The following is a 21,535-nucleotide window of genomic DNA, read 5'->3' as shown; positions in this document are numbered from 1 at the left end:
ACATGTTACTACAAAAAATGTTCATATATGTTTAAAATATGACAAAAATAATCTGGAAAAGCAAGTAAATCGTGACTGAAAAGTGTGGCTCATTGTGCCGTGAAGTAAATCATTTTCATCTGCTTATCTGGGATCAGGGGGAGGTAGCAGCCTAACCAGGGAAACCCAGACCTCCCTCTCGCCACCTCCTCCAGCTTATCTGGAGCCAGGCCAGCTGATTGCTGTAATCTCTCTCTGTAGTCCTCCCTGCAGCTTCATCCAAGAAGGACATGCCTGGCCCACCTTGGCCATGGGGCGACCATCTCAACTGCTCCTTTCAGTGGGAAGGAGTAGCGGCTCTACTCTGAGCCACTATTTAACAATTAATTGACAAGTTGCACACATCCCAAGTCTTTACATTACAATATAAAGCACTATTGGTGACTGTGGTCTCCACCTTAGGGATGCTGTAACACCATAGAGGAGACATCGTGGATGTACAGCTAGCAAATCTGCAGCCAATGCGTGATGCATAGGGACCCTTATGTTTGCTATAATTTACTATGCTGAGGGGTGCTGTTATGTAAAAACTGTTCATATCAGACAAGACCAAACAGCAATTTCAGAGAGATATTAACTTCTATAATGTAAATGCCATATTTAGGTAAATATAAAAGACTATTACTAATTATGAAAATGATCAAATAAAACAGAAAAAAATTGCATATAAATCAAATAAATAAATAAAAGAAAAAGAAAAGTCCAAATAGGAGATTTATGAGAAATGTATCAGTTTCTGCTGCAAAGCCTGGAGGAGGTCACTGTAGGTCAAGTGCTGAGATGTGAATGCATATGTATCAACTTCACACTGTTCTTCCACTTGGGGAATGTGGGCATATGTTCCATCAAATGTTGTTTTTATGCTCACTTGTTATTTTTAAATTGGAATAGAGGAGCTCAGGGTGAGTCCTCATTTCTCAGTCCTCAATCTGAGCTACTGGAAAATGTATAAAGTGAACGTCCAAAATAAATACACAGCCTTGTAAAGTTTGCTAAAGTTAAAGTTGTGCTTTAGTTATTTAAAGGTCAGTATATCTAATGACATCACTGTGTGCATGGAAGCCCATCGTTATACGGAACCCCACCTGTCTTAATGTATTATTTAGGGCTTCAGGGTATGTTTTTCACAGATGTTCATTTTTAGTTACCGAAAGGCTTTTACAGGATACATGGTAAATGGTAAATGGCCTGTATTTGTATAGCGGTTTTCTAGTCCCTAAGGACCCCAAAGCGCTTTACACAACCTGTCATCCACCCATTCACACACACATTCACACACTGGTGATGGCAAGCTACATCTTTAGTAACTTTAAAGAAATGAACTGGTTGCACAAGAGTTAATTTATTTTTAACTTTCTTTCACACAGGCTCAAAATTATACATGCAGGGTCTAACTAAAATATACCCACAATGCAGGCCAATGCAGGTAATTTCTATACAAAACTTAAAATAAGGATGAAAAAAAGTGTTTTTCTTTTTTTTTTCCGAACCACAAAACTGTTTAGCCGAGGTAGGTCTCCCTGACAGAAGTTATTTCCCCTGCACCGGGAGCACACGCTGGGCTGTCCAAATCATGGACAAACAGTATCCCACATTTTTCATTTTTAGTTCACAAACACTTCTTATAACAACTAACTGCTCTACTAACTGCCCAATTTTGTCCAGTGCTGCCAACTTAACGACTTTGTTATATTTAGCGACTTTTTCAGACCACCCACTTTTTGACATGAAACCACGTATCGCTCTTACTGTCAACAAGCAGCCGGTGCTTCCGTGGGCACATTGCCCATGCCAAAGCGTTCACAGGCGGAGGATAGTCCTCACGCAGCAGTCGCCCCCAGCAGCTGTCAGAGCAGGAGATGTTCACCCTTACGCGTACAAACTGCAAATGAATCGCACATGAGCGAATCCACTGCTCCCGCCCTGGGGAACAGGGGTAAATGTTCATTTTTCTTTGTCTAAACTAAATCGGTGCACTAAAACATCATTCCAACACAGTCACTTACTCATTTCCTCCATTGTGTGTGTGCCTCTCTGTGACATAAGCTAAACATCTAGCTAGCTAGCTCATCATGTCTCAGTCTCAACTGTACACTCAAAAATACAGGAAAGAGTGGGAATCAAACCCTGAATTTAAGGGCTGGTTGAAGCAGTTTATTGGAGATGATACAAGCGCATGCTGCCTGTATTGCAAGGCTGATTTCTATGCCAAAGTGAGTGATGTGAAAAAACACATGCTAACACAAAAACATACTCAAAAGGCAAAGCCTTATAACAGTACCGCCCAAATGAAACTGCCGTTTCTTACTAAAAAAAACTGACTCTTCATAAAAGGCCGAAGCCACCATGGCATTAGCTATCGCTGAACACTGTTCCATTACCCTTTGGTGAGCAGGAGGTCACACAAACACGCCCCCAAACACAAACACACTCACGTGCACATGAACACACACACACACACACACACACACACACACACACACACACACACACACACACACACACACACACACACACAGTTTTCCATGGGGCTTTTTACAATGGGTGGTGCTTGTATTCTCAGAATAAAAGGCTGCAAGGAAGGCTGTTTATTCGAAGTTGGCTAGGAAACAGGTGACGAGTGTTCAGCTCCAAGAGCCTGGTTCCGACCATCCTCCCTTGCTAGCAAGTAAAGCCCGGTTCCGTCATTGTCTTGCTTTCTTCATGAGTGATGAGTCTCTGAACTAGCGGGCCTGTGGAAGCGCAGACCCAACAGGTACAGACCGCCATCAAGGCTTTTGAAGAAGAACAGGTACAGCTTGGTTAGCCTGATCAAGTCTGTGAGCAGCAGGGTGCTGAATCCACTGGCAAATGTTGATGTACTCAAAGAACCAAGAGGGATACATCAGTTCCAAACCATACCTCAGTTACCTTTTTGAGTCCGAAGCAGTTGAGTTGCACCTTGCGCCTGAGGATAAAAAAAATGTCAGAAAGCAGTGTGTAGCCTTCACCATATCCCTCACTAATGAGTTGAAGGTGAGACTGCCAGACAATATTGAGGCAATGCAGTACATGTCAGTTTTCAATGTGGAGGAAACTCTAAAGCACAACAAGAGCCCTGGAGAAATAGAAAAAATTGCTAAACTCCTCGGCTTCTCCCCTGAAGTGATAGATAAGATCGGCCACCAATGACGTACCATCCATCTTAGTAAATGGAGTGAGACAAAAAACACAATAGACTTCTGGAGTGAGATTTGGACAGTGTTGGGGAGTAACGTGTAACCCATATCAACTACTGCCTGTCACATGACCCACGTCAGCTGATTTGAGGTCCCTCTTCTGATTGGCTCCTTTCACGTCACGGCAACTCTGAAAACCGGCTGTGGAGGGATACTTCCGGGTTCGACTCCTGCTGTGGCTGTGAGCTTATGGCATTTAGAGCGGTATTGGAAAACAAAGCGTTTTCTCTCCTCAATTCATCTTTAAACTTTAAACTCAGCGGTCAGGTTTTTTTTCCCCCCTATGAATTTGATCTTCTTCATATTGAAGTGGCGAGCCGGTAGGACCATCCTTTGTTTCCCCCTCTTTTCCCCCACTTAGCCGTCTTTGGATTACGGACATATTTCCCCATTGTATGAAGCTGGACCCCAAGGAGGAATACCTTAAAAGTGAACTTTAAAAAGAAAAGGACTCTTAGCAAAAGGACTCTTGCACAGAAAAATCACAGCACTGATTTATTATTTAATTGTGGACATTTACGTTGTGTGTTGTATTAATTATTTCGTTCCATTTCCCCTTGCCCCTATTTATTCAATATATTTTTGGTACAAGACATTGCAGTTTTTGGTCTCATCATTCACACCATCTAGGCTCCATAAAGAACTATTTCTTCTGCGCGTCAGTCAGTAAATTCATCCATTGACATAAACTAGTCCTTAAATAACTTAGCGTTACAAACGGAATACATGTACCGCTGTTACGTATTTAAAACACAAAATATGAGTAGCTGTATTACATTACAGGTACCATTTAAAAGGGTGGTATTCAGAATACAGTTACTTTGTTGAAATAAATGGATTACATGGCGGTCTTTTCCTGTTTCATATATTAGGCTATGCTCTCTCTATTTTTGGTAATTCCACCCAAGCAAAACACGCATTAAGTGGCTCTAATGCCCGTGTCTCAATCATGTCACCTCTATTTGCGGCTTTTTAGTCTATTTGCAAAATGATGTGAAGAAAAAAAAATATTCACAAAAAGTGATTTAACATGAAGGCAATAGGCAGAGTGTTACAGGCATCGCCCCAAAGAATGTAGCCTCATGGGCAGTGTAGTCCGTGCTGCAGGGAGTATGGACTGCCATACCCGTTATGTGTCTGTGAGCGAGGGAGGGAGAGAAAGGCGAGTGGAAAAGTACGAGTTGTCACCGAGCAGAAACGGGATCTGGAAGCATGTAAATATAATAATAACCAGTGTTGGGCAAGTTACTTTGAAAAAGTAATTAATTATATTTACTAGTTACTTCTTCAAAAAAGTAACTGAGTTAGTAACTGAGTTACAATATTCTAAAATTAATTATTACTTGAAAAGTAACTATTGCGTTACTGTAAAAAAAAAACATTTAACCAGGGTATAATCGGCCATTTTTAACTACTTTGGATGTTTCCTCTACATTTCACCTTTAAAAACGTTTTACTTTGCCTTGTTTGGTATCATCAGCACAACCTCACGTGTCTGAATTGACAGTCATGTTTTCATTTTGACAAACTGTATTAACACAATTGATCTAAAATCAGACAAAAAACATAAAATCCGAGTAGAAAAAGTTCTATTTTTTACTGTAACAACCACAAACATGTTTATTGAATCATATTTCATAACTTTAAATGCAAATATAAATTGTGAATTTTAAAATCATATGCACAAGTTTTGCAAACAAGTTATTTGCAGCCTTTTACCTTTTACCCTTTTTCTAAATAATCATTTCAAACTATTTACAGAACAATCAGCTGTTCTGCATTCAATAAGATGCCACACAAATTATCTGTGCCACTCCAAAAAAATAATTTCTGTGCACAGTAAAGGAGAACATCACAGCCTGATACCTGCAGGTGTGACAGCAGCAGGTGTGTCACTGCTCCTGTTTCCATTCAGCAGTCGCCTCATTGTTCTGACACACAACACAAAACTATCCACAACACTACACACTAACTACACAAGACAACACATTAACTACACACCCCAAACACCTTAAACGTCACAAATCTCTCACATCTCAAAACTCGCTCTCTCTCTTTTTCTGCTCTCTCTCTCTCTCTCTCTCTCTCTCTCTCTCGCCGTCACTCCTAAAACTTCCCCAGTTTTTTTTTTTTTTGCTCATAAGCAGAGAGCGCTCGCTGCGCTGTCCTTAGACAGCAAACGTGACGAAACTATTGAGGAAAAACGCCGCGTATATATTGTTTATCATGACTCTGGTTTTACGTGGCCTACCAACACAGTTTATAAACTGGTATATATCACCTTGTTGCTTTGTCTTTAAGTGGTCATGTGATTGGCTTACCACGACTACTTTATTCTTCCTCAGTCATGCGACTGTTTTGCCCCTTTAGCTCCAGGTGTTGTGCTAGACAGTGATTGTGATTACCGTCTGCGGGAGCGCGTGCAGCTGCTTAAAGGTGTAGCACCCAGATTACTTACGTAGTCAGCTACTTCCGCGCAAGTGATATAAGATGCGGTAAACTGAACACAACTTCAACCGTCTGTTTGTTGAAAAATAGTAACGGACTGCGTTTTCTTGTTAGTAACTGTAACGGCGTTGTAACGATAGGAATAGTAATTAGTTAGATTACTCGTTACTGAAAAAAGTAACACCGTTAGTAACGCCGTTACTTGTAACGCCGTTATTCCCATCACTGATAATAACCACTGCAGCCAAGAAGAGTGCCTGACGAGCCCAGTTGTAAGTAAGCTATTAAGACTCGACTGTACACCGTGTTCGTGTTTTCCTCCGAAACAATAAGTTCAGTTGCAGCAGCCTTTCAACACCTCTCTCTGTCTCTCACTAACAAACTTGACCCAGACAACAAAGTAAAGCTAGTTTTCGGCTACGAGCCGACAGGGAACCCGACGTATTAGCCAGAGGTCCCTTTAATACGATTCGGAGCCGCGGACCTGTTTTCTATACGAGATCGCTGCAAAAAGTGCAGCCTCATCTAATGTCCACCCTACTGTTACTCATTTTATATCAAGATTTAAAAATCTAGTTGTATTGGTATGGCGAGTAACCTGCAGTAATAGTACATTCATGTAGTTGCAAAAAGCTTGATAATATAGTAAGTAATCTAAAGTATTCAGAATACGTTACACTTATTGGGTAACATAACGGAATTCGTTACAAAATACATTTTAGGGCAGGTATTCTGTAATCTGTAGTGGAATACATTTTAAAAGTAACCTTCCCAACACTGGGTTTGGAAGTACAGGGATGCAGCTGATATCAACCCATTTCAAGAACTTGCCATGGCTGCTGTCTGTGTTGTCCTTGCCACACTCAAATGCTGAAGTTGAGCGAGTATTCAGCCAGATGAGTGAGGTAAAAAGCAAACTTAGAAATCAGATGTCCTTGCAGAGCCTTAACTCCATCCTGTACATCCGATATGGACTGAAGCTGTCTGGTGATGCTTGCTATGAGCACCAGCTGCTTGATAATGTTTAGCAGCTTCTTGGCACATCAGCTGCTTACTCATTTAAGTCAAGTGCTACAGTTGCTGATCCTGCAGTAGAGAAACTTGACGAAAATGAGAATGACCCACTCTTTCTGTGAGCTAGCACACCCTGGATGTCTGGAAAACAAACAAAAAAACCCCAATCAGCCTGAATTAGGACCAGACTAGACCCCATCACTTTTTCGCATTGCCACTGTTTATTTCTACTGTCTGTTTTTGGTCCATTTAGATCGCTAATGTAGTTTGTTAGCAACATTGTGGTTAAAAATGTTCTTCTTTTATCCTTATTCTTGTGTGGTGTAAAACTACTTAAAAAGCAAAATGAATAAATAAATAAATTGCTAAAAGAAATGTAACTTGTAAATATAAATGCCTAAATGTATTTAGAATGTTTTTTACTCACTTTATGTCTCTTCCATGATGTCATTTCTCTCTCCTACACCGTAGTTTACAAACATGACCAATTATGCAAATTAGGCAATGATGTCATTTAGTGCCTTCTAGCGACTTTTAGAGCAGCCAATAGCAATTTTCCTTACTGAGGCGTTGGCAACACTGATTTTGTCAGGGAGACCCACCTTGGCAGCACGCAGCGAAGCTCCAAACGCTTTTAGTATGAACTCCAGACCACCGACAGGTCTCGCACACAACAGCTGCTCTGTCACGTGACACCATACTGCTCCGACGTGCTAAGGTCACTATCTGGATTGCGCCATGTTGCAGGTTTTGTGAGGTGCTTTTGCGATATTTAATGGATCGGATTAGATTTTTTTTCTTAGGTCAGGATCGGCCCGATACTGATACTGTATATCAGATCGGTCCAGCCCTAATTTTTAGCAGGTAATCTCTTTTCTCACTTGGATCTTGGCAGCAGTAAAAGCCAGAGGACAATGGTCTTAGATTCTATGTGGAAAACCAGCAGTGACTGAAAAAAGTTTTATGTTATAGTACTGTTATTATTTTCTTTTCTGCCAGCACTAATGATTATGACAGGTTTACTTTCAATTTACTACTGTTGTTTGCCTCTGTCTTTATTCATCAGTTCTTAATAACAAGACTAATTAAGGCAGTGCAAACACATTAACAGTTATATTCACCATCACTCGTAGTACAATGTTTGCATCAGAGAAGAATTCAACATTTGGGCACTGAAATTCTAAACTCAAGTTTCTCATCATTCATCTTCATCAATAAGGCAGGTAAAGACCTCTGCACATCCACATATCACTTCAATAAGATCTGAATATACAGATGCAAATGTTAATTGTGTTATACTCTTAATTAAAATGCACTGTAATGCACTTTGTATGGTTATTCTGATTGTGCTCTATACATTATTATAATCAGATCTTTTATTAGAAAAATCCTTGTATTAAAAAAAACCATTTCAATTATATTTTAAAAACTGTTCTTTAAAGCTATTTATCATCAGATGTTACTAAGCTGACATGCAGTTATTTCATTTATGTCCCTCAACTAGGGTCCATATTGCTATCTTGTGAAGTAGGTTAACACTGTGATGGACGATACCACCAGGGGTCACGCTATGGAAAGGAATAATGTAATCAGATTTAAAGACCTTGCTGTAAAATTACAGAGATACTGCTGAGCAAGAAGATTTTGCAAACACTCCTACATTTCTGTTCAGTATCTTGCGCAAGGACACTTTGGCATGTAGACTGGAGCAGCCAGGAAGTGGACCAATTAGCAGACGGCCTTCTTTACGTCTCGAGCCAGAGGTGACACACTGTAGGAGCTGGAGCTTCTATTTACCTCTTATCTCTCATATTTTTAAAAATGGGCTTTAAAAGCAACAAAATACATTCCCGTTCATAACTAAACAGCAGAGGTGGTTACTGTAAATTTGTGTATATTTACCTCCTGATCTAGTAAGGCAGCATATCATTACACAATCAGCTTTTGGAAAGCACCTGGTATTCACACTTCCTGTAAGTGAGGGGGAGCTCAGACTGCAGGAGTACAGGTGGAATCCCTGATCACAATCAGGCTCTTTTGTTTCTGTATTCTGCTATGCTAGGCTAGCACTACTGCAGCGGACTGCTCTATTTTACCACAGACATGCTCTAGTCTGAATTTTCCTCTTAATTTAAGTGACATTACATGGATTAAAAAACTGTTTACTTTCCTCAAATTGAGTAATTTTTCCATCTAGGCTGGCATAATATGTGGAATTGAACTGGTATGAGATAAGAATTTAAAAAAGCAACATTGAAAACAAGGCTGATAAAAGTGTGGGAATCACAGAAAGTCAGCATGCAGCATATCATGTTGAAAATAAAGAGCTGTATGTTGTTGTGTCAGAGCAAATTGTCCAACACATTCTTGCAGCACTTTGTAGGATACTTGAGAAATATAATCTACTGTTTGCCCCAGAATAATTTAAAGACCACAACTGTTGCACTTGTGAAATGCACTTTCATTTAAAAGTCCTGGTAACAATAAATATATGAGTACAATTAAAAAAACGTATAGATTTCAGATTTAGACCTGGCTGATCCAGTCAAGTGGAGCAACATGTAACACAGTCTGTGCAGGAAGAAAGACTGCTGATGCTAACACTACTACTGACATAATGTGTGTTTGCAACTCACAAAGTGCCCACATTTCAGTAGTATTATTGAAGAATGAGGAATAGTTTTAAATGGAGCTTTAAAATGAGCAACGAGATAGCATTAAAATGTCATTTTAAACTTTATTTCTTTGAACTCTAAGAATCACTGAGCTCTACCTCTCATTTGCAGTAATGCTGAATATTTATAACGCCATTAAAAGATACAACCAAATAATAAAATTGATGCAATAACACCTTCCTCCTATCTCTATATCTATCTTGATATAAAGAGATAGATTGTATAAAGAGATTTAAAGAGTACGTGGCTCCTAGTGTTTCTTGCCTGGCACACCAATCCTGATTGGATTCAGTCATCACTCACTTCTGGTATTATATGCATCAGTTCATCTTCTCACTCTCAGCTATATTGTTCTGTCTGCTTGTGTTGTAGTATTGCTCTGGCTTCCAAGTTTGCTCATTTGATTTCTTTTACATGCTGATGACTGTTATTTGCACAAGGCTTCTCTTTCTTTCTTTTCTCCATTGTGCTCATGCTCACCCAGGACTGAAGTGTTTCCTCATGGCTTTGTTTGCACCACTTCTAGTTTGCATATTCTTGACCTTTAAAAAAAATAGTTAAATGTTCTCCTCGTGTTACATATTTCATTTGGGTCCACTGTTACAGTGAATCTGAAAAATGGGAAACACACTGAATGATTAAAGATACATGATGAAAAGGAAACAATATAAATATGAATAGGGATAAAAGATTAGGATACATGAGTCATAACAATTAAAAAATAATAATTAAAATAATTAATGATCGTGAATCTAATTGATCAAAAGTTACCGGTACATTCGGTTCCACGATATGTTGTATATCAAAGCTTTGACCGATAGAATAATCATGGATCTGAGGCTGTGGTTTGGAGAAATACTAATGAGGAGCTTGTCGAAGAACAGGAAGCGGAGAGTATGAGGTGTAAACTGGCTTCTAAAATTTATAGAAATTCTCTCCAGTTAAGGTGATTTTGATATAATTTAATATTTTATTATTTTTAAAGTAGTTGATTGGTTGGCTTTTAGTTGCCAAGATCTAACGATCCAAACTAACCAAAGTATAAAGTTATTGGTTTGACAGCTTCTCCTTTTTAGGTGACGATGAATATCACTTTCAGTGGATTAGATTTCAAGCATTTCCTGCAGCAGGGGATCGGATGTGCTCATTGTTTTCAACCCCACCCCAACACCAACACCCAGCCCTCCCCCTCCCTATTACCTTTTTAGGTCTAATTTAACAAGGACAAAACTTTGATATTGGTTTTATAACACAAGACCAGCAACGCTAACTATGAAGTCTGGGGGTATGTGAGTTACAGGAACAGAAATGTGGGCATGACTGAGACTTATCAGTCAGAGAGTGAAAAGATGAAAAAATGTACTAAAAGCTTCCTATCATGTAAATAAATGGTTTGAGTTTGCACATTTTCAAACTCTGACAACAAAATAAGCACTGCAGTTTGCCAATATTTCAAAGCCTATCAAAGATAAAGGCTAATAATGGCATTCATAGCAAACGTGAATGCAAAGTCATTTTCACAACATACCATTAATTACCATTAAAACTTCTCTGTGCCCTCTCTTTTTTCCTCTTTTCTATCTAAAGATGAAGTTGAACCACATAGAAATGGAGGAAAGCTTAGTGATGCTGCAACTGATTGTTGATAGCAGAAGAGAAGCCCCAGTGCACGGGAGAAACAGCTGATGGAGTTTTGCAGTGCAGTGATTATTTATTCATTTATTGCCCAAGCTGGAGTGTTTTACCTTGTGTGAATGCAGATTTATCTTTTTGTGTTGCCCAGTCAGGACATGAACTGTGCTAAACTATTGTGCTTGTCATGGCCTCAAACAGGACAAAATCTGACACCAAAGGCTTTCTTCAGATTGTGGACCTGCACCTTCACTGGCTAACAACTTGTGACCAGCAAAGCATTATGTGGATAACACTGTATAATTTATTTTAGACTTGCCCGAAATTGCATAACTATTGGTTGGATATTTTTAAATGTTTTTCTGATATCTATAATTGCACATTAGAGCCGGACCCAGTAACTGCATTGTTTGGATCTTCCTCTTCCCTTTTACACCTCAGCTCTGCTGCACAAACTACAGTTTTGTTCGGAATGCTAAGAAAATTATCTTGACTCTCTGGAAGTCGGATATTGTACCTCAATTCAAAATGTGGCTAACAGAACTGACTGCTCTACTGCATATGGAGAGAATTAGGGCCACATTAGCGGACAAACTTAGTAATTTCTTTGATGTGTGGCAGCCATTTTTAGACCATGTATTAAAAACCCAGAGAGATTGTAGTTGCCCTACATTGAAGAACACCAAACCCTCTTCCTATTTTATTGTTTATTTTCATCAACAATTCTGCTAATTTTGTGTGTGTCCACCCTAGGGGAGTTGGAGTACCACCTTCTCCCGCTAGTTGGAAACAACTTTTACACACATTTCTACACTCCTCTCTTTTTTTTTCTTTTCTTGTTTTTGTTCCCAATTTTCAACATTTTTAACCCCATTTTTCACTCTTTTTACACACATATCAACTTTTCCCACACAACCATTCTCTTTCATCTCACAACATACTTGTACTCACATTTCTTACCATACAGTCAAATATTGAGTTTTATCTCTGGCCGCTGGGTGAAACGTCCGCCACTACTGGATCTGGATCCCATATTTACATTCAGAGCATCCCTTGCAATGGCCTTCTTCCCTTCTCGGCAGAAAAGTGCTAAAATACCGTCACTCCGCACACTGTATTGTGCAGAGGTGATTGTAATGATAACAGCAAATCCTTATTTGCCTAGTATCATGTTTTATGTTGTTAATACTCCTAGACTGCAGGGGGAGCTAGAGAGCAGAGGGAGTTACCTCTGAGTAGACTGTGATGGCGAAGCTTTGTTTACATGTGAACCACAGTTCGATAAAATACCTTCTCTTCAAGTAATGGTGTCATTCTTAAGAACCCATAACAACATACAGAAACAAGACATGGTGTCAGAAGATGGACTTGAAGAAAGGTAACGGACTACAATATAGCAGTACCGACGGATCAGCTTAGCAGTGAACGTAGTGTAGCTAACTCGCCGAGGGAGAGAAAAGAGACCTAGCGACGTAAGCATGGACGGCTTACACCCACCACCGATTCTTCAGTTGACTGGAAATGTGGCTGAAAATTGGAGAAGATTTAAGCAACGTTTCACGTTGTACCTGTCAGCAATTGGACTTGACGAGGCAAGTGATAAAAAGCAAGCGTCAGTGTTTTTGCATATAGTGGGTGATGAGGCACTGGAAGTCTATAATAACTTCACGTTTACTGATGGTGACGGAATGAAGCTGAATAAAATAATGGAAAAGTTTGAGGCTTACTGCATACCTAAGAGAAATGTGACATTTGAGAGGCACAGATTCTTCACATGTGTACAGAAGACAGGGGAGACAATAGATCAGTATGTCACAGAGCTGCAGAACAGGAGTAAAACATGTGAATTTGGAGGACTGACAGATTCTTTGATAAAAGACAGACTTGTGTGTGGGATTCCAGACAACGGTCTGAGAGAGAGGCTACTGAGAGAGGAAAATCTTGACCTGGAAAAAGCATTAACACTGTGCAGAGCAGCTGAAACGGTGAGGGCACAAGCTAAAGAACTGCTTAGTGACAGCTGCAGAGTGGATGCTGTGAATAAGAACACACACAGAGTCAAAAAGGAGAGTGCTGCCGCTGAAATGAAACTGCAATTGAAATCGCCAGCAAACAGGGACAGAAGAGAAAAGACTTGTGGTCGCTGCGGAATGCAACATCCTCCTAAAAAATGTCCAGCATATGGGAAAAGATGCAATACATGTAACAAAATAACCATTATGCTAGGTGCTGCAAAGCTCAAACCCTGAAACAAAGTGCAGTCCATACTGTGGATGAAGAAGACACAGAGGAACTCTATGTAGCTGCAGTGACAGACAATAAGACAGGTGAAAAGGACTGGATAATGACACTCAAAGTGAATGACACACTCATGAAAGTCAAGCTGGATACTGGAGCTCAAGTGAATGTCATATCAGAAGCAGAGTTCAAGAAAATCAGACCTAGACCTAAAATGCATGCAACGAAGGTGAAAGTGAGTGGATACTCAGGTGCAGAAATACCTGTGAAAGGAAAATGCATGGTTAAAGTGACACACAAAGACAAGGAGCACACGCTAACATTCATTGTGGTGCCGAAGACTGTGCAGCCTATACTAGGGTTACATGCCTGTGAGAGTCTGAACCTAGTGAAAAGAGTGCTCGTTGTGGAAACTGATGATGACATGGACTATAATGAGTTGATGAAGGAATATGGTGACCTATTTCAGGGACTTGGTTGCCTTGCTGGAGAACACACAATCAGAGTCGATGAAAGTGTAACACCAGTCATTCATCCATGCCGCAAAGTACCATTTGCTCTACAAAAGCCACTGAAAGCCGAGTTGGACAGGATGGAAAACCTGGAAGTGATTGAAAAGATCGATGAGCCAACGGAGTGGGTGAGTTCTCTTGTTATTGTGGAGAAAAAGACTGGAAAGCTCAGAGTTTGCATGGATCCTAGAGATCTGAATAGAGCAATAAAGAGAGAACATTTCAAACTACCTACAAGAGAAGAGATAATGTCACAGTTTGCAAAAGCGAAGTACTTTAGCAAGCTAGACGCTTCATCAGGATTTTGGCAACTGAAGCTGGACGAAGCAAGTTCAAAACTGTGCACGTTCAACAGCCCATTTGGCAGGTACAGATTCCGGCGACTGCCGTTTGGCATTGCTTCAGCACCTGAGGTGTATCACAAGACAATACACATGATCTATGAACACCTGGAAGGAGTCGACACGTCAATGGATGACATCATTGTGTGGGGTAGCACAAAAGCTGAACATGACATGAGACTGAGAAATGTTCTTGAAGCAACCAGAAAAGCCAATCTGAAGCTGAACAAAGAGAAATGTCAGCTTGGGGCGAAGGAACTGACATTCGTTGGAGATATCCTGAGCAGTGAAGGCATCAGACCAGATCCTCAAAAGGTGTCTGCAATTGAAAACATGCCGAGGCCGCAATGCAAGAAAGATGTGCAGAGATTTAATGGCATGATAAACTACATGGGAAAATTCATACCCAATCTCTTAGAAAAAATGGCGCCACTGAGACAGCTAACTGAAAAGAGAATCGAATGGGAGTGGAATCATGAACATGAGAAAGCATGGCGTGACTTGAAAGATCTGCTTACAAAGGAACCAGTTCTGAAGTTTTATGATCCAATGAGACCTATTAAGATCTCATCAGATGCATCACAGAGTGGGCTTGGAGCTGTTCTTCTGCAGAAGTATGATGAGTGGCAGCCTGTTGCATATGCATCACGATCCATGACAGACGCAGAGACAAGATATGCACAGATTGAAAAAGAACTGCTCAGCATAACGTACGCCTGTGAGAGATTTCACCAGTTTGTGTCTGGGCAGGCCATCAGTGTTGAAACTGACCACAAGCCACTGATAGCATTGTTCCAAAAACCACTAAATGACTGTCCACTGAGAATCCAAAAAATGATGATCCGGCTGCAACGTTACACGCTTAACGTGATGTACACACCTGGCAAGCTGATGTACACAGCTGACACATTATCCCGAGCTGTTGATCCGAATGAGCCAGCGAACACCAAGATGGATGATGATGTAAGAGCATATGTGAGCATGGTCACAAGTGCACTTCCTGTCGCAGAAGGGAAGATGGAGCTCATCAGAACGGAGACAAGCAAAGATGGAACGTTACAAGCACTGCGCAAAACCATCATAGATGGATGGCCCAGCTGTAAGCAAAACTGCTCACCTGTTATTCATGAGTACTGGAACTGCAGAGCAGAACTGTCTGTAGTGGATGATGTGGTGTTCAAGGGAAGTAAAATTGTCATCCCAAAGAGCCTGCGAGGAGAGATGCTCAAAAAGATACACGCAGGGCATCTAGGCATGGAAAAATGTAAAAGGAGAGCACGTGAGGTGATGTACTGGCCACGGATTAATCAGGATGTGACAAATGAAGTGTCAAACTGTTCAACATGTCTGACATATCAAGCAAGCAATCCTGCCGAGCCACTAAAGCCGCACCCAGTGCCAGACCGACCATATCAGAAAGTGGGGGCTGACCTCTTTGTGTCTGGAGGAAAGGACTATATTGCAGTCACAGACTACTACTCTTTGTATCCGGAAGTATGTAGACTGCAAACAACAACAGCAGAGGCTGTAATCACCTCTATGAAAGCTGTATTTGCACGACACGGTGTGCCAAGTGAAGTGTTCACAGACAATGGACCACAATTCTCCAATATTAGGTTTGGACAGTTTGCCAAGGAATGGGACTTTTTCCTTATTTGCCTAGTATCATGTTTTATGTTGTTAATACTCCTAGACTGCAGTGGGAGCTAGAGAGAAGAGGGAGTTACCTCTGAGTAGACTGTGATGGCGAAGCTTTGTTTACATGTGAACCACAGTTCGATAAAATACCTTCTCTTCAAGTAATGGTGTCATTCTTAAGAACCCATAACAACATAAAGAAACAAGACAGTGATTATCAACAGTGGACTCGAACCACCGTTCCCTGTGATGGACCGGTGTTTTTGCAATTACTTTCTGGCAGACGATTGCTTTTCTTTGCACAACACCGGTACCGAACACAAGCCTGGGGGCTTGAACCCCAGGATTTTCCTTCCGGAGACTCGAACTCCGGAGCAGCAAGCACTTCACGGCTTGGCCAGACAAAAAACTCCTCATGACTGTATACAAAGTTAGCTACAACTCACCCATGTGCAGGAGTCCCCTCAAAGTTGATGGTCTCGGTGGTAACTAAAGCACACGGTTCTGTGACTCCTCCAATTCCTTCGCTTCAACAGCTGGTAGGACCATCCCATCCTCATCGCCATTTTGTTGTGGACGTTTTCCATTTAAATAAAGCCTGCAGACGAGCGGTGAGCGGTAGCTAACATTCTTTAATCAAACACACAAAGAACAGACAACCAAGCTTGATGAAGTCCCTGCATGACCGCGGGACAGACGGTCAGCAGAGTCTCCCTGAGCCCAGCATGGCTCTCAGTTAAATACCTTCTCCAGGAACAAAAGGCAGCACACAGCTGTTTCACACCTTAAGGTTCACACTCCCTTGTTACCTCCCAGAGTCCTCGAAGAGACAAAAGACTCTTCCTGTGGAGTTGTCTGCTTCCCCCCAACTTCCTTACTACACCCCCACCATCTGTCTTACTGTATGAGTGTGAGACATGTTTAAATCCAGTGGCACCAAGGTATCATACAATAAAATAATCTGATTAATACATAAGTAAAAGAAATTCCTATACATGCCCCTTCCTGATTTCTTATGTTTTAACATGTTTGTTACACTTACATGTTTCCAGTTTCAAATGTTAACACAGATGTTCAGAGTAAATACAGATTGTAGTTTTTTAAATGATGGTTTCATTTAGTTTGGGGAAACAGCTCCAACTTTACCTCATGTAGAAAAAGTCATTTCCTTCTAAACCTAATAAGTGGTTTTGTCATCTAGCAAGAACTGCGATCAAGCATTTGCAATAACTAATAAAAAAGCACTTGGGACAATTGTGTTGGTGACAGCTTTTGTTATAATATCAATAATATTCATATGAATATGGGATACTGTTACATGTTTGCATAGACTTTTGTGGAATATGGAGACACTCCTGGCATTATATGAGCAAAGTGAGACTCATTTTTTAGGGTTGGTGGAGATGAGTGTGAAGATCCAAACAATCCCTGTCAGTGATGGAGAAGCTTTGATGAAAATATTTGGTAAAAAGTTCACCAGCATGAAGGAAATGAAGTTTCAAACTTTCCTTAGGAGGAGCCCAGCACGCCTGCTTAAAGAAAAGTGAGTGTGGCGATGTGGATGCTTGCAGCGACTGCTGTATAGAGGCCATCCTGCTACACATGAAACACATCAGAGTCATAATTGTTATTTTAGTCACGTTGTTTATTATCCTTATTGTTTTATCTGGGACTGTTTGCAGACATCTCAGAGAGAGGAGACACCAGCATCTGAACAGAGACTCAAACCAGCAACCTGCAGCTCCCTGCTTGGCTGCTCCAGTTTTCTCCTCACTCATGTTGCCCACCAGTGATTTCTAGCTGCCCACCCACACAGCAGGCTAGAATATGTGCTGAGCCTCAGCACCCAATACTTGGACATGTTTTCTTTATTAAATAATGAACCAGACCCCAAAAGTAAACAGCTGTTATTGCTAGGCAACGGGAGCAGCATTTGGTCATGCAGCACCTGACATTCCTGACCATGTGGGCGGAGCATGCATGAAATGGAATGTTCAGTAGAACTGTGCAACACAAGCATTTAGTTCCAGCATGTTTCATTGTATCCAGACACAGCTAGAGACACATCTACAGCAGCATCTCTGTGCAGGACAAACGACAGTTGACGAAGAAACATCGAAAACTTCACTTCACTCCTCTACAAAACGTTGGTTCCTTTGTTTAAAAGGCCAAAATGAATCGAGGGAGAACGAGAAGAGGATCGGCGAGTGCTTCACCTCACAATTCAGTACAGCTGATTAACCTGCAAGAAGAACTTCAAATGATACAGGCTGAAAATGTCAAATTAAAAGAAGAGGCAGAAAAATCAAGAGGAGAAGCTAAAAATTCACAGTTTGAAACTGAAGTAGTATTGCAGGAATTACTGCATGTGGGCCTCAAACTTAAAGGAGAGAAGATGGGAAAACAACAGGCAGAAAAGGAGAATGAAAAGATGAAGAAAGAACTGTTGGAAGCTCAAAAAGCATTGGAGGAAGAGAAAAGCACAGCACAAGAAGCCAAAAATAAATATCAAACTGCAAAGGAGGCAGGAAATGTGCTGCAGGAATTACAGGAGGTGCAGGAAGCTTTTGAAGAGGAAAGAAGGAAAATGCAGTTGGCAACTCAAGAAGCTGCAAATGTAACGGCTGAAGCTGAAACACTAAGGAAGGAATTACTGCATGTGAAGCAACAACTTGAAGAGGAGAAAAAACGTAAACACGAGGCAGAAAATGAGATTGAAAATATGAAGAAAGAATTGTTGGAAGCTCAAAAAGTGTTGGAGGAAGAGAAAATGAAAATACAGGAAGCAAAGAAAGAAATGGAAGATACAAAGAGTCACACTGAAAACATGAAGAAGGAACTGATGAAGGTGCAAGAAGAACTTGCAGAAGAGAAAATTGAGGTGAAGGTATTGAAGAAAGAAATGATGGTGACCAAGAAAGGCTGCAAAGACGCACTGAAAGAACTACGAAAGCACAAAAAGGAAGCTAAAGAGCTCCTCAAACACAAAGGGAAACTGGCCAAACAGCAGCTGAAAGAAACATTTAAAGATGCCGAGGAGCAGCTCAACAAGACCTTAAAAGAACTGAAGGCAAAAGAAAAGCAAGGCGAGGACAGGAGGGGATTCTGGAGCAGACTGCTGAGGAAGAACTGACCCAGCAGCATCTCAATAGTTTCTTCCTCCTCTCTCCACCTTTCTTTCTCCCCATCCTTCTTCTTGGGACGTTTGCTTGTTTTTTAAAAACTCTAATCTAAATACATGTACTGAAACACACAAATAAAATTGCCATAACTTGACCTCATGTTGCCTGCTTCTTTTCTTGTGTGTCTGTGGATGTAAAACAGTAACACACTTCCTGCTCTGTGTCTTTAATTGTAAATGAATGCAATGTTTTCATTTTAAGATGCAGTGCAAAAATCTTCTGCTCTAAATCTTTTTTTTAGCAAAAAGCTTTTTTTTTGCCTGTTGTGGAAGTTTTCCATTAAATAAAGCCTGCAGACGAGCGGTGAGCGGTAGCTAACATTCTTTAATCAAACACACAAAGAACAGACAACCAAGCTTGATGAAGTCCCTGCATGACCGCGGGACAGACGGTCAGCAGAGTCTGAGCCCAGCATGGCTCTCAGTTAAATACCTTCTCCAGGAACAAAAGGCAGTACACAGCTGTTTCACACTTTAAGGTTCACACTCCCTTGTTACCTCCCAGAGTCCTCGAAGAGACAAAAGACTCTTCCTGTGGAGTTGTCTGCTTCCCCCCAACTTCCTTACTACACCCCCACCATCTGTCTTACTGTATGAGTGTGAGACATGTTTAAATCCAGTGGCACCAAGGTATCATACAATAAAATAATCTGATTAATACATAAGTAAAAGAAATTCCTATACAATCCCACCCTTTGATTCTTAAATCAAAGAATCACATTAATACCAAAATTTCTTTCCTGACATTCTGTTTATCACATCAACATTATTGTTCACTTAAAGGAGTTTCACACTGTGTATCCTCACGTCACTGTTCTCCCACCACCCTTTGTTCATCTTTAATCTTCCCCACAATCTAAGCTCTCACATGCAAATGGCAACAACAATGACACAGAGGAAAGGCCTTCTCCAGAGTGTCAGAGTACTTTGCATGGCAGAGTGAAACAGCATTAGGTGGACATTCCCAGTCACGGTCATGGCTCCTGGTGTCTGTGCCATTTACAGAGTCATAATTCCAACGCTAGTCTCCCTCTGCGCTGTCACCTTTGGAGCTTGGCACGCTCTCTTCATTCCTCAGTTTCTGTTCCAACGCTGCGGACGATTTAAGGCAGAGCATGTCGTACACCTTAGTTGTCTTCCTCAACGTCAACGCCGAATCTCTTTCACTTTATTTTAAGATTTTGCTGTTCACAATCTCCTGGAAGCCCAGTGGTGCAGTCCACTGTCGTTTGTCACTTGTCCCGGAGATGGTCCCTGCTTCTCACTGGTCCTCTTGAAGCCCTCTCTCCTGGTCATGGTCTGCATCTGCGCCTCAGTCAATCCTTCCATATCCCTCATGTCACGGTCTCTGCAATTTAAAAATTAAAGCTCCACCGGAAAACCCTCTTTTGCCCTATGTCAGCTTATGTCAATTAGACATGCACAATAAAGTTGTGCATTGTCTCTTAAAAATTCCCAGGGCCTCTCCCCTGGAGTAGCTTCACTCCAGGCCCTGTAACCCTGTCATAAGAAAAAAACATTAGCCAGCGGTGTGTCCTGCTGTGAATTATGTGATTAGATCCCACGATTAACCCTTTGCTGTGGAAAACGTGATGTAGATGTTAGCGCAGCGCATCTGTATACACACTTTCTCACAGTGACCTCTGCACTGTAAACAATACAAGGTCATGAATAACACACTGCTGGTAAATTCACAAAGACACAGAAAGTGGCAATTAAAAGGTTAAGTCAGCACGGCCCAAAAGCCCATGCAACGTGTTGCTGTCACCTTTCTGCTCCTGTAAAAAGAAACATGCATCCACCCTTTTGTCACTGTCTAGGTGGAGGTGCAATCTTGCATACTGGTGTCAAGTCAGTCCAGTCAGTCCCCATTTGTTATTTGCTGACAGTAGAACCTCTCGTGACGCAATAAGTTTCTACTGCCAGCAATGACGCCATTTCAAAAAAGGAAAAAAAAATTTAGACTGGATCACTTCGCTGAATCCTTTTTGACAGGGACTTGTTTTCTGATTGTCCCAAATAAGTGGCTTTCTCCCGAGCCCATTTTAATTTTAGAGAAGCTCACTTACGTTTGTTCAACATGTTGTGTAGCGCTTTCGATTCCGATCTTGCAGGCCTGCTTGAAAAAGAGAAAATTGCCAAACACAAAATCTCAGTGCACTGTTAAAATCCAAAAATATGAAGGCCTAGTTTTAGGGCTTGTCTAAGCGTACTCTCTTAGAATGATAGATCAAAACTGGCAGGTTCAAAGTGATACCAAAAGAAAATGCATCAGCCAAGTAAATCCCCAAAACTTTCATCCACCAGTCACACCTCACACAACAACAATATTCTATTAGATGATGAGTTTCTTCCCATGTAACCAGATGTGTGTCATGATAAGACCTCCCCCACACATCAGGAACAAGAAACTCAATAATCTATTAGTCTCCACTCATCTGACCCCCTGCAGCATTCTGTTCACCCCTGCTTCTTAACCTGCTAAGTGAACCGGACAAGATGATGGTAACAGCAATGCATGCTTAAAATACTGTTTGATCTTCATGAGCTTCATTGCATGTGTGTTTGTGTTAGTAGGATTAATGCATTTTTCTGTTTG

The 21,535-nt window shown here is 41.0% G+C and overlaps 1 protein-coding gene across 1 annotated transcript; it reads left to right on the top strand.

The window, feature by feature from the left end:
• Positions 1–17,383: 17,383 nt before the first annotated feature.
• LOC146701168 (uncharacterized) lies at positions 17,384–19,031 on the top strand. Its single transcript, XM_085467474.1, has one exon. The coding sequence runs from the start codon at positions 17,929–17,931 to the stop codon at positions 18,886–18,888; it is 960 nt and encodes a 319-aa protein (XP_085323600.1). The 5' UTR covers positions 17,384–17,928; the 3' UTR covers positions 18,889–19,031.
• Positions 19,032–21,535: the final 2,504 nt, after the last annotated feature.

The sequence above is a fragment of the Copadichromis virginalis genome, linkage group LG9 (assembly GCF_057382275.1).
Source record: "Copadichromis virginalis isolate Kocher_CV1m ecotype Utaka linkage group LG9, C_Virginalis_male_GT1.1, whole genome shotgun sequence".
Lineage (NCBI taxonomy): Eukaryota > Metazoa > Chordata > Actinopteri > Cichliformes > Cichlidae > Copadichromis > Copadichromis virginalis.
This window is presented reverse-complemented; position numbering and strand designations above follow the sequence as displayed.

Excerpts from the sequence above, each read along its gene's own strand:
- LOC146701168 (XM_085467474.1), top strand. The coding sequence starts at position 17,929 with ATGAATCGAGGGAGAACGAGAAGAGGATCGGCGAGTGCTTCACCTCAC.